The following is a 15657-nucleotide window of genomic DNA, read 5'->3' on the forward strand; positions in this document are numbered from 1 at the left end:
GCTTTGATTATGTAAACAGAGTTTTAATGAGAAGGCTGAGTGTACTGGCAAGTTAACATTCACCAGTCATTAAAACTCCTCAAGGAGAACCTCCAAGAAGAAACAGCAGGAGCTAGACAAGTTGGAGCAAGAATTAAACGACAAACTGCAAGAACAGAAAATGTAATCTAACTTGATAAGTTTATGTTTTAGTATGTTTAGTTCATTGCAAAGGCAATGCAGAGGGGCTTAAAAAATGGGCAGAGGTTTAGCTATTAGGTTATGATAACATTTCAATCCAAGACATTGCAATGGCACTGAAAAGGTAAAAATCTACACTAAAAAAGGGAAAAATAAAATGGGAATAAATAACAGCTAACTGCCAGGTGAATATGCATACATCACTGTTTCATCTATTTCTGTCTTGTATGTCACTGTGAATAAACAATTAAACATAGCTTAAATATATGTTTCATCACAATTATTGGAAACGGATAATATGTAGGTTGTTTGAACATATTGTCTCATGACTGAAATTTTGCAAGGGAAAGAACATTTTCGCACTTGGCCATTCTTTTAGCAAAACAAGTCTGGACAATACAGCTCTGTACCCATTGCATAAGTTGAATTGGCCAGTAGTGGTTTCCATGGTTCTAGTAAAAAGTAAAGGCTCTGTTAATCATCAAGGGAGGAGGTTGGCCATTTTAAGTGTACGACTGTTTTAAAGGATCTTGAAAAAGGAAATGTGAATTTTCTACAAGATCACCCCAGGATAGCTGAATACTTATGTTCCATGTTGTGTAATTTTGCCCTGAAGAAGTCGATGAGAATGAAAGATTTAACTTGAAACGGCCTTGAATTTCAACAGATTGTACGAACCCTAAAATATGGATGGCCAATAAATGCAGTCTTGCCAGTGTCACCCACAACCCACAAACACATTGGGAGGATCCCAATTTTCTCAAATTACACCTGACATAGCCCATGGACAACGTAACCTCCAGTAGCACCTCTGCCACAGCCACAAATTGGATTAGCTAACATGTTTCAGACAAGAGATGCTCTTAGAATGCATTGCAATATACCGTGCAGTGACCCACTTGAAGCACGAGTACAAATTCATTATAAGCAGTCTAAACGCAGATGGGATTATTGTTACAAGCAACTTGAACCCCACAAATGGCACATGCTCGATGGATCAGCTTTTTCTTCCTGTTCTCTACTGCATATTTTGAAGGAATTTTCTAATTTTAGAAATATCATTGAGCTTTGTTAAACAACAGCCTGTCTCTACCTTACAAAACAGCTGCATAACTTCGGGAATTTGGAGGAGGAGGAAGTAGATGGAAAAAGACTCGGGAAAAGTCTTTTTCCATCTACTTCCTCCTCCTCCAAAATCATCAGAAAACTGTTATTCAAGTTCATCTTGAATCTGTTATACAAGTAATTTTTAAAATTACCTTTATATTTATTGCCCTTTTCACTTCAGTGTCAATATAATCACAAATATTCCACTCTGAATGGGTGGATTATATCGACAGGGTTACTATACATCAGTTAAATATTACTGGTTAAATATTACTGGTGTGCTCCTAGAATTTCCCTTTAAAATTACCCTTGTAATTGAGTTCTCGGACAAAAAATTACAAAGACACACTGCAGACTTGGCAGGATCTTATCCTAGAGTTTCAGATTGCTTGCACACATTTGGCTCCTGGAAGCTGGATAAAGATGATTCTGCTGGCACTATTCTCCAGGGAAAACGAGCAAAGAAAAGAACATTTCAATCAGGGTACTTAATTCAGTGAATCACTTGCAAATTGGAGGGGTGGTTAAGTGCCCCTCAACCTGTGCCTACTGTTTCAGAGGCCTGCACCATCAATACAATAGGTCTGTGCCCATGTGCCATCTGGGTGCTAGAAGCAGAGGTCAGCACCTACTTCCCAAACTCAAAGTTCATCAGTGTGAGAGAGAGAGAGATATATATAAGATGTAGACAATTCTGAATTCCACTCTCATAATAATACTCTCCTTTTCTCAGGAGAGCAGCGTTTTCCACTGGACCTTAAACCAAGAAAACCCAGGAGTGATGCCTGCACGTGACACTGGATGTGATACAGAACAATTCTTTTATCTGTGCAGATACACACACACACACACACACACGCACGCACACACACAGAGTGTCTGAGAGGGGTAGGAAAAATTAGCTTTGCAAGCCAACACCAGTATAATGGTCTCCCTTCTGGGGAGTGCATGGCTGACCCATTGTCACCTTGAACTGATGCTGCTGTGGCTCTTATTTCCCTTGAAAGCTGCTCAGTTCCATCTCATCTTTCCTCCTCCTCTGTGTAAACAGCGAACTAAATGGGTAAAGTTTGGCCTTCGCCCGGAAGCGCTGTCCAGCAATCTCAATCTCATAGTCTCCACGATTGATGAAGTCTGGGGTCACCACCAGTTTGGCTCCAGTGTCTTCATCATACTGGTGAACAAAGCCCAAGCAGACATGGCGGGCCAACGTGTAACTGTAAGCACTACTGGTTGTCATGCCAACATAGTGGCTATTCCTGTATATAGGCTCTCCCCACCAAGGCCAAAGGTCAAGGTCAGTGTCATGATCATCCAGGATAAACATAGTGAACCGACGGCAAACTCCCTCCTGTCTTTGTTGCAACAAGGCCTCACGTCCAATAAAATCAGTCCCCTACAATTAAACAAAGAGGAGGTTAACCCCAGAGACACAGACACAAAATGAATAGCACCGCTCTGCTCCACGCTAGAACATGCGCAACTTTACAAATAGATTTCAGAACCATCTGTGTTTTCTTGCCCTTGCAAATCAATTCAGATGAGTCTGACAAGTAGGTCACATTCACAGTTGATCTCAGATCCCTTTCCACTGGGTCATTCCATTGTTGTGCCCTCTCTCCTTGCCAGTAGAGAGGAAAGAAGAGGTCTTGTGTGACACTCACAGAACGTTACATTCTCTTCCATCCCACTCGACCTCGCAAAATTAAGAATATATTCTGATATCTTCCCAGTTAAACTCACATGGTTAAGTACCTTGTCAAACTTGACTCGGAATTCACGACCACACTCCAGAGGTGTTGAAAACGTATCCAGATCCTGACCCCAAAACGCAAAAAACTTTTCAATCCGCAGGCTGCGCAGTGCATAGTACCCAGCATTTCGGATTCCATACTTCTGTCCCACATTCATGATTTCATTGTAGACGTGAAGTGCATACTGAAAAATGGAACAGAAGAGTCCGAGACATGACTACTCAACCACCAGACGGGCTACTGCCAAGTCGAAAGATGCCAACATGCCTGAACCTGGACAAGTTATTCAACCTGTCACGCATACTCTCTTCCCCCTTCTTCCGTAGGAAAAAAAAAGTACAAAAAATCTGAGATCATGAACCAAACGAACTCAAGAACAGCTTCTTCCCTGCTGCCATCAGACTTCTGAATGGATCTGCAATTTATTAAGCTGATCTTTCTCTACATTCTAGCTGTGATTATATTCTGCACTCTCTCCTTTGCTTCCCCCCTATGTATTCTTTGAAGAGTATGTTTTGTCTGCATAGCACATAAAAAGCAATACTTTTCACTGTACCCCAATACGTGATAATAAATCAAATCAAAACCTGTGGAATCTAATCCCGAGGGTCCCTAATGAAAACATGGATCTATTTACCAGTAATATTCAGTGGAAATCAGTCAGGTACATGAGTCCTGGCTGATTTTTACCCTGTCTTTAGCCAAAGGTACTGAATCCAAGGGCAGCCGTGCCACTATTGCCCGTTCAGTGGAGATTAACAGCTCAGGCTGGGATTGAACTGCTCCACATGGTTCAATGTTTTGTCAACTAAACCATCACATTGTAATATTTGAAATTTGCTAAACATAAATCTGTGTTCTCGTTATGTCCACACCGAGGTAGTTCCAAACATCTTCTAGTCTCCCTGAACAAATCCAACTGAAAAGTTACACTTAGGCAGTTATTAGATATTTATTATAATGGAGAATTTCAGGCTACTAATACAAAAAGCAACATAAGCGTTTGTCACCCAACTTATTAACTAAACTTCAGTGCTCACCTCAATGGGGATATACAGCATGAAGCCAGGCTCTCCCGTATGTGTCATACTCATCACCCGGATTCCATTAGCATAACCAACACTCATCTCCTGTTAATTAGAGGCACACAGTAAATATCAGCCCACCCGGCTTAGAACATAGAACAGTACAGCACAGAACAGGCCCTTCAGCCCACGATGTTGTGCCGAGCTTTATCTGAAACCAAGATCCAGCTATCCCACTCCCTATCATCCTGGTGTGCTCCATGTGCCTATCCAATAACCGCTTAAATGTTCCTAAAGTGTCTGACTCCACTATCACTGCAGGCAGTCCATTCCACACCCCAACCACTCTCTGCGTAAAGAACCTACCTCTGATGTCCTTCCTATATCTCCCACCATGAACCCTATAGTTAAGCCCCCTTGTAATAGCTCCATCCACCCGAGGAAATAGTCTTTGAATGTTCACTCTATCTATCCCCTTCATCATTTTATAAACCTCTATTAAGTCTCCCCTCAGTCTCCTCCGCTCCAGAGAGAACAGCCCTAGCTCCCTCAACCTTTCTTCATAAGACCTACCCTCCAAACCAGGCAGCATCCTGGTAAATCTCCTCTGCACTCTTTCCAGCGCTTCCACATCCTTCTTATAGTGAGGTGACCAGAACTGCACACAATATTCCAAATGTGCTCTCACCAAGGTCCTGTACAGTTGCAGCATAACCCCACGGCTCTTAAACTCCAACCCCCTGTTAATAAAAGCTAACACACTATAGGCCTTCTTCACAGCTCTATCCACTTGAGTGGCAACCTTTAGAGATCTGTGGATATGGACCCCAAGATCTCTCTGTTCTTCCACAGTCTTCAGAACCCTACCTTTGACCCTGTAATCCACATTTAAATTAGTCCTACCAAAATGAATCACCTCACATTTATCAGGGTTAAACTCCATTTGCCATTTTTCAGCCCAGCTTTGCATCCTATCTATGTCTCTTTGCAGCCTACAACAGCCCTCCACCTCATCCACTACTCCACCAATCTTGGTGTCATCAGCAAATTTACTGATCCACCCTTCAGCCCCCTCCTCTAAGTCATTAATAAAAATCACAAAGAGCTGAGGACCAAGCACTGATCCCTGTGGCATTCCGCTAGCAAACTGCCTCCAATCTGAAAATTTTCCATCCACCCTCTGTCTTCGATCAGACAGCCAGTTACCTATCCAATCTGCCAACTTTCCCTCTATCCCACACCTCCTCACTTTCATCATAAGCCGACCATGGGGGACCTTATCAAATGCCTTACTAAAATCCATGTATATGACATCAACTGCCCTACCTTCATCAACACACTTAGTTACCTCCTCAAAAAATTCTATCAAATTTGTGAGGCACGACTTGCCCTTCACGAATCCGTGCTGACTATCCCGGATTAATCCGCATCTTTCTAAATGGTCGTAAATCCCATCCCTAAGGACCTTTTCCATCAATTTACCAACCACCGAAGTAAGACTAACCAGTCTATAATTACCAGGGTTATTTCTATTCCCTTTCTTAAACAGAGGAACAACATTCGCCATTCTCCAGTCCTCTGGCACCATCCCTGTGGACAGCGAGGACCCAAAGGCTTGTGTGAATCCCTCTCATTAAAAACAGAATTACTAAAGGTGCAGTACATGCTACCCCCTCTCCACTGTAAACACATACATCCACTCAATAAACGATCGTAAATACATGCCCTCCCACCCCGCTAGGTATCTTCACCTACACCCACCCCATATCAGTAATATTGCTTTTCATTCTAATACAGTAGATTCAAATGCTGCAGGACTTGTGCAACTATTTGATGAGTATATAACTTCCACCCACTAAAGGGATTAATGTAGCTGTTTCTATATACAGGAGTCGATGGGACAGACTGATTTCTAGTACCACCTTTCTCTCAATGGAAACAAAGAAATGGCTGTTCGTGTGTGTTAATTGAAGAGACAGAAAAAGGGGATGTGGCAGGAGTGGAGAATGGAAGGTAGAGAAAATTGGGAAGAAGCTGTCCCTCATCCAACTGCTACCTTCTGGTTGAGACAATAGGTTTTGCCACCATCAAGTTGGGCTTTGCAGTCCTGTTTATGTTGCAAGTAACTGAGACCCAGCACTACACTGCATGATAAGACAGCTGCTGTTCTAGCCAACCTTAGTTTCTGATCCCGAGATGTAGAATTGCCAATTTTGCTGTACTTAGCAGGAACAGGAATCCATAACAAAAAAAGGGAGATTATTCTCTCCTCCCCAATGCAATAGGCAAGCAGCATTCCCTCCTTGTGCTGGGTTGGTGCGGGGAGGTTTGGACCAACACAACAAATGCCAGACGGCAAGATCAAGCTGGATACAAACATGATATCTGCAGCTGCCTTGGGGAAAGAGTACGGAGGTAAACTTAGGAAGATACTGTGCTATTTCGATTGAGATAAGCTTCCACAATATAACAGAACAAGAGTGAAGACTCCTCTTTTTCAAATCATCATTGAATCAAGGAGAAAGTTGATGGGTATTGGCATAATCAGCTGAAATTTCTGGCTGTCAATATATTAAGGTGGTGTCTAGCAAGATGACAGCACAGTGGTTAACATTGCTGCATCACAGCACCAGGGACCCAGGTTTAATTCCAGCCTTGGGCAACTGTGTTCTCTCTATGTCTGCGTGGGTTTCCTCCCACAGTCCAAAAATGTGCAAGATAGGTGGGCTGGCCATGATAAATTGTCCCTTAGTGTCCAACGATGTGTAGGTTAGTGGGATTAGTAGGGCAAATATGTGGGATTACAGGGATAGGTTCTGGATGGGATGCTCTGTCAGAGGGTCAGTGCAGACAAATGGGCAGAATGGCCTTCTTCTGCACTGCAGCGATTCTGTGATCATTTGTAATTAGCATCAATTTCATTCCAAATGCACAAGTTACACAGCTATTAGACTGTTCTGTGCTGACACACATGTACCGACAATAAAATTCTATAACCCACCTTACAGAATAACGAGGGGAAATGATCTGGAGTCATTGGCACATAAGACAATTCAGAAAGGACATCCATTGCACGGGGACCAATCAAATTCAATGCTAAAGTGAAAGAAAAACAAAGGGTTTTAAAACATTAAATTGTTCAATTCTCACAAACCAACACCCCAAAATCTACATCATAGAACATAGAACATAGAACATAGAACATTACAGCGCAGAACAGGCCCTTCGGCCCACGATGTTGCACCGACCAGTTAAAAAAAAACTGTGACCCTCCAACCTAAACCAATTTCTTTTCGTCCATGAACCTATCTACGGATCTCTTAAACGCCCCCAAACTAGGCGCATTTACTACTGATGCTGGCAGGGCATTCCAATCCCTCACCACCCTCTGGGTAAAGAACCTACCCCTGACATCGGTTCTATAACTACCCCCCCTCAATTTAAAGCCATGCCCCCTCGTGCTGGATTTCTCCATCAGAGGAAAAAGGCTATCACTATCCACCCTATCTAAACCTCTAATCATCTTATATGTTTCAATAAGATCCCCTCTTAGCCGCCGCCTTTCCAGCGAAAACAATCCCAAATCCCTCAGCCTCTCCTCATAGGATCTCCCCTCCATACCAGGCAACATCCTGGTAAACCTCCTCTGCACCCTCTCCAAAGCCTCCACATCCTTCCTGTAATGTGGGGACCAGAACTGCACACAGTACTCCAAGTGCGGCCGCACCAGAGTTGTGTACAGTTGCAACATAACGCTACGACTCCTAAATTCAATCCCCCTACCAATAAACGCCAAGACACCATATGCCTTCTTAACAACCTTATCTACTTGATTCCCAACTTTCATAGATCTATGACTTCTAATTCACCCCTCAATCTATGAAAGCAAGGTTAATTACCTGCAGCATTACATATACCTGACAAATATATTTGTGCAATTTATACCTTGATGGGTCTTTGACATCAGCATTTCATTCAATGCAGAATAAATGAAGAAATACCAATACTTTTGGAAACCAATCATCTCAGTCCCAGAATATTTTGATTTGATCTGGTCATGAACAAAGCCCAGTCCATCATGCAAACCAGCCTCCCATCCTGTTATAATTCAGGTCAGAAACTCCTAAATGTTTTATGAAGCCCGCCTGGATCGTAAGTTTTGTGATATGTTTTTGGCTAGGGTGGGAATGAGATGCTTTACTTCAGGTATTGATTCAACTGACCCGCTACGGAGCTTTTATCAAACAAAGTTTTTTTAAGTATACAGTTAACATGTATAGAAAGAAAATTAGCAATAACTTTTACCAATTACAAACAAAAAAAATTGTATAACCCTTAACAAGTATACAAAATGTTCCAAACAAACAAACTTCCTCATAGAAAACCCTTGCCACAGGTTTAGCACAGGAAATACGCACGCTCACGTGACGTTGGAACTTAGTCCTTTGGGTGGAGAATTGAAACTCTGACTTCCCAGCCTAACTTCTAGCAGCCCTATTGATATACACATAGACTAGCTTGAAGTCAGAACAGCTTCCCAAAATACCACGGAGACTGCCTCTAGGCATGCCAACCACCAACAGCAGGTTTTTTTTTTCACTGCAGGAAGACAAAAAGCCTTGCTTTCTGGTAGCCAGCAGAACTTTGAATACCAGAGAGAGAAAAAGAAACACTGCTTTTCAGTCTGATGTCCACCCCCTTCTAAACTAAAACTTAAAATTAATCCTTAGATTCTTCTAGGGAGGAAACACTTGACTTTGTCAATCTATTTTCCCTCTCACAATCCAGGGGCATAAAAGATTCCAGAAAGTACCTGAGGCCCAGAGTAAAACTAAACAAAACCCCATTTAAACTACTGAAGCAGCAATAAAAGGACTTCAAACCAGACAGCCAGGCAACAATAAAAAGCAAAGCTGTTTAACTGCAGAGGACACGATTTTTAAAAATAAATTTCTTGAAGGTACTCTCTTCCACCTTCTTCATTGGGAAAAACATACAAAAGTCTGAGGTCACATACCAACCGATTCAAGAACAGCTTCTTCCCTGCTGCCATCAGGCTTTTGAATGGACCTACCTTGCATTAAGTTGATCTTTCTCTACACCCTAGCTAACACTACATTTTGTACCCTCTCCTTTCCTTCTCTATGTACAATATGCTCTGTCTGTATAGCGCAAGAAACAATACTTTTCACTGTATACTAATACATGTGACAATAATAAATCAAATCAAATCACACAAAAAGCGATGCATGTGGACAACAGGCTGTCCAGGGACATGGTAGAAGTCAATGATGTTGGCAACTTCAAGGGAGAAATTGCTAATGAAGGAAGTCAATAAAGTATGATATTTTTGAACTTTCTCAGCAGCTAACTGTAATTTTTAATCCTACATGTTCCAAACTTCAAATCCAACATGATGATCACATGGATGTGGCCCAAGGACAAGTAGATAACAACTGCCTAACAGTAAATTCAACAAAGCTGCAGTTATATAAACTCAGAGCCCCACTGAAGTTTCCAACCGTTTCATAAATAATCTCACAGCTGTTGTCTTCACTATATGGAGATGCCGGCGTTGGACTGGGGTAAACACAGTAAGAAGTTTAACAACACCAGGTTAAAGTCCAACAGGTTTATTTCGTAGCAAAAGCCACACAAGCTTTCGAAGCTCTAAGCCCCTTCTTCAGGTGAGTGAAGAACTTCTCACCTGAAGAAGGGGCTTAGAGCTTCGAAAGCTTGTGTGGCTTTTGCTACCAAATAAACCTGTTGGACTTTAACCTGGTGTTGTTAAACTTCTTACTGTCTTCACTATATTCAGAGGTTAGTTTCGCAAACATTGAAAAAGAGCTTCCTAATACGTGCCATAAATTAGACTTTTACCAGTTAGTACCAGGAAATCTTTGGCCTTCTGTGAAGGGTTTAGGGTCTATTGGGTAGATACTCTCTACAGTGGATGATACGGATCACTCCTGTAACCAATCTGAATACACTGCGTCTAGGGATGTGCTCACACTGCCCAATATATAATCATGCAAAAGCATAACCCAGCGTTACAACCTCATGATCTGAACTAGACATCTGTGTATTTCACATTTCTGCTTAATAAAAATTTTCAAAGGTAGACTTAGCAAAAAAAACAAGGAGACTGGACAGATAACTGAGTTGTGCATTGGGACCCAGTGTAAGTACCAACATGCAGGAATTCTGCTGGAAGTTTCAACTTCTGATGGGCAATTCCCTGCTCTTCAAGACTCTGAGAAACCTATAGAGGACAACAATGGAATTGACTGGATTCCTATAGAGGACAACCTATAGAGGACAACCTATAGAGGACAACCTATAGAGGACAACCTATAGAGGACAACCTATAGAGGACAACCTATAGAGGACAACCTATAGAGGACAACCTATAGAGGACAACCTATAGAGGACAACCTATAGAGGACAACCTATAGAGGACAACCTATAGAGGACAACAATGGAACTGACTGGAATCCTATAGAGGACAACCTATAGAGGACAACAATGGAATTGACTGGAATCCTATAGAGGACAACCTATAGAGGACAACAATGGAATTGACTCTCCAGAGAGCCAACATGGATTTGATGGGCCAAACAGCCTCAGTCTTTGCCATAATCACCCACCCATGTTAACTCACCAACATTTGGATACTTAAACTAGTCACATAACAGCTAATGCTGTAAAGAAGGGTTGCATTTTCCTCTGACTCATGATTCAAAATGATTATGATCCTCTGAGGACACTGCGCTTTGCATTTCTTGGATGGCTGGGTTCTGAAGACCTTGGAAAAAGTGTGCAGCAACATTTGGTTAGGTAACTGTCTGGATGCAGCGGCAATCCGACGATGACTGCCACTCCTTGGAAAATCCAGGCCATGATAAAATGAGACCAGGTACTAATCACTCAGCGGTTCATTTCACAAGAAATAAGGGTAGAAATTCCAGGGATACTGGATATTGAGAGTTTGGGCACAGAACTGGAGAATGACAAATGTTATACATGTGCTGAAATAAAATGGGTGCAAGCATAAACCCAGCAACTACAAGTCACTCAATTTAACCTCCACGATAGGAAAGTTTTTGGAAGCAATAATCTGGGACAACTTTGACAGTCACTTGGATAAGTGCGGATTGATTAAAAAAAGCCAACGGAAATTTGTTGAAGGCAAATTGTGTTTAACCAACTTGACTGAGTTTTTTGATGAGGTAACAGAGAGGATTGAGGAGGGTAATGTAGTTGATATGGTGAACATGGCCTTCTAGCAAAGTTGAAGCTCATGGAATAAAAGGTACAGTGGCGCCATGGATATGAAATTGTTTGAGTTGCAAGAAATACAGTGTAGTTGTGAACAGTTTTTTTTAGACAGGAGAAAGGTGTATTGTGGGTTCCTCAAGAGTTAGCATTCGGACTGCTACTTTTCTTGATCTATATAAGTGATCTAGACTTGGATGTGTAGGATACAATTTCAAAAACTGCTGATTGCAAATTGCGAGGAGGATATTTTAGGACTTGAAGAGAATATAGACAATGTGTGGACCAGCAGCAGATAAAACTTTAATGCAGGAAAGTGTGCAGTGATACATTTTGGTAGGAAGATTAGGGAAAGGTAATATAAAGAACACAATTCTAAAATAGATGCAAGAACAGAGATCTGAGTTCGATGTGCTCAAATTGCTGAAGGTGGCAGGGCAGGTTAAGAAAGCATTCAAAAAGTTATTCGGGATCCAGGACTTTACAAACAGAGGCATAGAGCACAAAAGCTAGAAAGTTATAATACTGGTTTGGCCTCGACTACTGTGCCCAATTTTGGGCACTGCACTTTTTGAAGGTTTGATGACTCAATAGGGGGTGCAGAAAGACTTAAAAATGTTTCTAGGGTTGAGAGACTTCAGTTAAGTGGGTAGAATGGAGAAGCTAGGATTGGTCTGTAGAAGGTTGAGAGTGTTCAAAATCATGATGGGTCTAGACAGAGTACACAGAGGGAAACTGTCCTATTAGAGGAAAGGTTGAGAACCAGAGAACACAGATTTAAGGTGATTGACAAAAGACCTAAAGGTGAAATGAGGAAAACTTTTTAAACGCAGCAATTAGTTACAATCTCGAATGCAGTCAGAAAATGCAGTGGAGGCAGATTCAACCATGGTTTCCAAAAGTGAATTGGATACACACCTGAAAGAAAAACAATTACAGGGTTCCAGGGAAATGGAAGGAGAGTGGGACTAATTAAATTGCTCTTGCAAAGAGCCTGCACAAATGGCTTCCTTCTGTGCCAGAACAGTTTGATGAAATGAAATAGCAACTGGTTTGACAAAACCCATTTAGTTCAATCAATACGTAATACCACAAAACAACGAGGACAACATTTTTCAAGTAGGTCTTCAACTTTTTAAAAACCTGCTTTCTCCCTCTGAATCTGTCCAAAGCCTGCTCTTGTCGGTTTCGGAGTTAAAATCCTGACTGGCTTTACTGCCTTTACAGACTTGTCAAATTATTCATGTCTTTGTCTCTATTTGCCTCTGCTCACAGATAGAATGGGTGGGTACAAGATGCTTATTGACTACCAAGAAAGGCTGAGGAATTGCTTTTTATTTGAAGAAATGATGCAACGACACCAATGTTTAGTATTTAATCATCGAGCATCTGAATTCATTAAAAACCCAATACTTAAAAGTGAAACTCCACCTCAAATCATTCCTGTGGCAATATGTTTTTTTAAAATCCTAAGATGTGGCAATTACTCTTGACCTTCAGTCTGAAGTTTTCGGTTTTAAATTCTCCGTATCTTTTAATATTTTACATAGATCTATAAAATCACTTTGCAGGCACCACCCCTAAAACTTCTGATCTATGACCCTAAGGATTGACTTACATGATCTTTCTGTGAGCCATACTCAACTCAACTCCAAACTGCATCTAGTTCTGTGTCCAGCACTGTACTTCCAGGTCATGTCCTCCAGCTGTAGCTGACTGTCTTTGGGCATCTAGTGTGTCTCTGTGTCCAGCACTGGACGTAGCACTGGAAATGAGTCATATTTGAGTACTGTTTTAAACATAACTTCCTCCCTGCCAAATTCATCCACATAATTCAGCATTCTCTTCGATCCGCTGATTATTGTTCTGTTCTTTGCACACAAATGTGAAAAAGTGGGGAACTCTACGATAGCAAGCAGCCTGCAATTAAACCTACTTCTGTAGACAAACCTAAAGTACAAGCTGAAGCCTATAGTGTCCATGCAGTAAGTAATCCTGCTGTTCCGATGACAGCAGCAGGTTCTCAACACTTTCCGAAAAGCAAGGTCAAAAATAAAAAGTCAGAAGGGAGTCTTCCAATGGATTTGGTCATCTAGTAGTCAGCAAGGGCAGGTCAATCATTAGCTATGACAAAAGATGTTATGTAATAGATCCTGGATACTTGGTGGAATCTGGAACTCTGCCACCTTATGGGACAGTGTCAATTTAACATTTTATTACTACAGAATACAAGTGGAACAAGGAATTATCCACATTCTGAAAAATCTAGATCAATGCCTAATAACTGGGGCTGACTGTGATTCACTGCTGCTAAAACACTAAGTATAACAATTGTGTAAGTCCACCTCTGGCTCAAGTGAAGCTATTGAGGTCACAGAATATTAAATCACTCACTCCAGCTTCAAATGCATTTCATTTTATTTCAAAGGGTTCTAGTAGGAAAGGCACGTAATTAACTGGAAAAAAGAGATCTTCAAAGTTTCTGCTATTTCTTTTTCCTTACACTGCTTTGGTTAACTCTCTGTCCATATGTAGTCAGCACAATGCTGTGAAGTTACTGAAAACATTTCTTCCAACATGGCAAGATTCAACAATTTTTTTTAAAAAGGGAGCCCTCCATTCTGAAAGAGCAAGTGCTCTGGCCTGAAAGTAGCACTAGGTTAAAATATGAGTTACGCCTCTTAGAACAGCCAAGTTAGGTGTGGCAAGTAACTTCAAGTACAATACCTGTGTACTTCCAGGTCACGTCCTCCAGCTGTAGCTGACTGTCTTTGGGCATATGCAGTTTGAGCCAAGACCAACAGTGTACCTGCTGGTCTGTGGGAGAGATGATAAAGAAGCTGAGAATTGAACAAAAGCACATATTAATTCCAACACAATTTACTCACCTTGCAGCGTATAGAAGATTCAACATTACTGCAGAGAGGAATGTTAACACCTTCGCTGCCCCATTCACTCAACACAAAAGGTGTGGCGAACAGTGCCAGAACAAGGAGGATTACATTTTAATGAACGCAATTACTTCCATCTCTGAGGGCCCTTTTATCTGAGACCTCTCCTCTGTTGACATTTGATTGTCCAGTCTCCATGAATATCCTTTAAAGCAGCCCTCCTTACTGTTCAGTGATACAGTGTTCCCTCTATTTATGCAAGTCAGCAACAAACAGGGAACAAATTATTTTTATTGCAATACACTGCAATTCTTTACAAGACTTTTCAAAGCCAACAGGCACAATCTTAGCACGGGTGGCAAAAAATTAATGACTTAATTAAGTTTGTTTAGCATGCATCAACAAAGCAAAATATAATGAAGCACATTTAAATATAATATATTTTACTGCTTTATGGAGAGAGGTCTCAACTCTCTCAAATGAGTTCAGCATCTCAGTGTCAAACATCACCATATAATGGACTGAAATGGGACAAAATGGCAAAGTGAATCTGAAGGTGCCAGCAACAGATGAGCTCAGCTCAGCACAACAGTCTCCACAGACATTGTCATCCAGCAGGCACCCAGGTTCTGCTCAAGTGCATAAATGAAATTTGGGGATGGACTTGCATTTTTCAACTACACCACCATTCCAACTTGTGGCCCATCTCTTTAAATTGATTGGACCTCGTTGAATTTCCCATTCTTGTGCATGGAGTGTCCTGTGCCAACATTTTACTTCACAAATCAAAAAACTGTATTTATAAAGCACCTTTAATGTAGTAAAACATCCCAAAGCAAGATAAGAACATTATCAAACCAAATTCGACACCGAGACATTAGATAGTCAGGTAGTGGACCCAAGGTTTGGCTAAAGATGTAGGTTCAAGGAGTATTTTAAGAGAAAAGAGAGTTACATGGACAGAGTTTTATGGAGGGAATTCCAGAGTCTGGGACCTTGGCAGCTGAAAGCACAGACAACAGTGGTGGAGCAATTCCAAATTGGGAATGCTAAAAATGCCAGAATTAGGAGAATGCTGACACTCGAGGGCTGGAGTAGATTAGAGAGATCATGCAAGGCCATGAAGGGATTTGAAAACATAATGGAGAATTTTAAAATCATGACGTTGCTCAACCAGGAGCTAATATACACCAGTGAATAAAAGGGTGATGGGTGAATGGGACTGGGTGTGAGTAAAGAAATGGGCAGCAGAGTTTTAAATAGCTTCAAGTTTATGAAAGCATAATATGAGAGGCTTGCCAGAAATGTCTTGGAGATAGTCAAGAGACATGGATGAGGGTTTCAGCGGCAGGTGAACTGAGGCAGGAGTGGAACCAGGTGATATTATGGAAATGGAAAGAGATGGTGTCAGCAATGACAGATGCA

At 41.4% G+C, this 15657-nt stretch overlaps 1 protein-coding gene across 2 annotated transcripts in view; it reads right to left on the reverse strand.

Moving 5' to 3' along the window:
• Positions 1-15657, reverse strand: part of pdpr (pyruvate dehydrogenase phosphatase regulatory subunit) — a 61985-nt gene continuing 46328 nt past the window's right edge. Inside the window, exons 14-18 of one of the 2 annotated variants that reach the window (XM_078211075.1) lie at positions 14069-14181; positions 7068-7162; positions 4082-4171; positions 3043-3225; positions 1-2683 (exon numbers count right to left, since the gene is read on the reverse strand). In XM_078211075.1, the coding sequence (XP_078067201.1) occupies positions 2279-2683; positions 3043-3225; positions 4082-4171; positions 7068-7162; positions 14069-14181 (886 nt within the window). In that variant the 3' untranslated portion in view covers positions 1-2278. Of the gene's footprint in view, positions 2684-3030; positions 3226-4081; positions 4172-7067; positions 7163-14068; positions 14182-15657 lie in introns of both variants that reach the window. The other variant, XM_078211074.1, reaches the window with a different exon arrangement.

This window comes from Mustelus asterias, chromosome 4, assembly GCF_964213995.1.
Source record: "Mustelus asterias chromosome 4, sMusAst1.hap1.1, whole genome shotgun sequence".
Lineage (NCBI taxonomy): Eukaryota > Metazoa > Chordata > Chondrichthyes > Carcharhiniformes > Triakidae > Mustelus > Mustelus asterias.